At 40.9% G+C, this 1,822-nt stretch overlaps 1 protein-coding gene across 1 annotated transcript in view; it reads right to left on the minus strand.

Annotated features, from left to right (window-relative positions):
• The window catches only part of GSPT1 (G1 to S phase transition 1), a 38,416-nt gene that overhangs the window by 19,061 nt on the left and 17,533 nt on the right, over window positions 1-1,822 (minus strand). Inside the window, exon 7 of the mRNA XM_019507416.1 lies at window positions 1,421-1,575. Within this exon, the coding sequence (XP_019362961.1) occupies window positions 1,421-1,575 (155 nt within the window). The remainder of the gene's footprint in view (window positions 1-1,420; window positions 1,576-1,822) is intronic.

The raw sequence follows: 1,822 nt of genomic DNA on the forward strand, positions 1-1,822 counted from the left end.
AGCTTGCCTAGGATCGAGGTAAGACTAACTGGCCTATAGTTTCCTGGGTCCTCCTTCCTCCCTTTTTTGAAGATGGGAACTACGTTGGCCCTCTTCCAGTCCTCCAGTACCTCTCCAGAGCACCACGAGTGCTCGTAAAGCCGTGCCAGGGGGCTTATAATGACCTCAGCCAGTTCCTTTAGAACTCTAGGGTGGAGATCATTCTTGTCATGCTTTTTCTGTTGTCGAGCTGGGGGAACTTCCTGAAAAGCTAGTTGTCATGGATAATAAACACCTTTTGTCCCAAGTTGTTTCCACTTCCATAGATTAGCATTAAAATGTAATTACTGACTACTGCCACTGGTCTGGGAGGGACTTAACAAAAGTCTGGTCAAGGATGACTGAGCACAGAAGCATTAAAACCCTTCATAATACTAACCAGAATTCTTAAGCTGTGCACATACAAATAATTTCCCAACCATGGTAGGAGATACTTTTTCACATGTGGCCAAAAGTCACTCAGGAGACATCAGTGATGCACCCTTTCCCTACATGGGAGACTCCAGGGAAGAAGGGTGAAGTAGTCTCTCTCTCATACTCTACAGCAGCCAGACTGCTCTGGAAAAGGAGAGGCATAACACCTTTCCAGGTACGTTTTAGCTTTCACATTTGCTACCAGAAGCTAATAAGAAAACCAGAGCCTTCCAATAGGTCTGCCAGACACAAAATTGATAGATGTCCAATCACTCAGTTATGTGGGCATAAGGAGGAAGGAAAGGAGGGAGGGCTGACTGCTGGGGTGCTCATCTTTTGTATCTATTTTTGTTTGGGCAGTGCTTAGGCACCTTTTTTCCAAGCTATGGCTATGAACAACTTTACTTATTACTCACTGTCTCATTTGCTTCTCAGCCTCTCATGACAAAACTTCAAAGCACGATAGGAACATATTTAAATTCTTGACAACAGAACTATTTTACTTGTTCAACAACATTTATTTTAAGTGCATTACCTATCATTGCTCTGTGTGTGTACTTTAACATTAGTATATAATTCACCAAAACTCAGTCCAGGGGAGATAAGAAAGCACATTTAAAATGAAGACTGAGAATGGCCCTTTTGCTATATAGTTTTATTCAAATTATTGCAAAAGTGTGGGGAAACACTGCAAAAGGAACTATAGATCCTGAAGCACTCTCTCCCCAGCTTTCAACGTATTTAAAATTTTCCAAGTGACTGTTAAATATGGCTGCATATAAGCCTTAAAAAGATATTATCTACTTTGACAGTGGGGGCATTTTTGTTTTTGATAATACCTATTGTAAATCAATCCTTTTTCCAACCAAACTGGACTTCTAGTAAAAATTATATTGAACTGCATACATTTCCAGTTAAAACAATTTAGCTATACAAGAAATGACTAATTTTTATATTAGAAACTCACCTTTCATTACTCCAGTTTACGGTTGGATCATCCATTTTATTAATAAGAACTATTAAATGTTTTACACCCGCTGTCTTTGCTAACATGGCATGTTCTCTTGTTTGTCCACCTTTTTCAAATCCAGTTTCAAACTCGCCTTTTCTTGCAGAAATAACCTAATTAAATAAAAAAAAGACTTTATGTTGCATTAAAGTTAATAATGAAATTATATTTCCAGACATCTGCTGAGAACAGCAGTCAGCCAGGTCTGACCGCTCACGTAGTTTCCTAGCCCAAATGCAGGACCTCCATCTAACCCAGGAGGTGCACAGCCCCACCAGGGGAGACGCCTTGTTGGACCTGGTACTGGCCACGGATGATGGGGCTGTGGGTGCTCGACCACCTGGGTGACAGTGATCGTCG

Source organism: Gavialis gangeticus, unplaced genomic scaffold (assembly GCF_001723915.1).
Source record: "Gavialis gangeticus isolate Ggan-Ray unplaced genomic scaffold, GavGan_comp1, whole genome shotgun sequence".
Classification (NCBI taxonomy): Eukaryota; Metazoa; Chordata; order Crocodylia; family Gavialidae; genus Gavialis; species Gavialis gangeticus.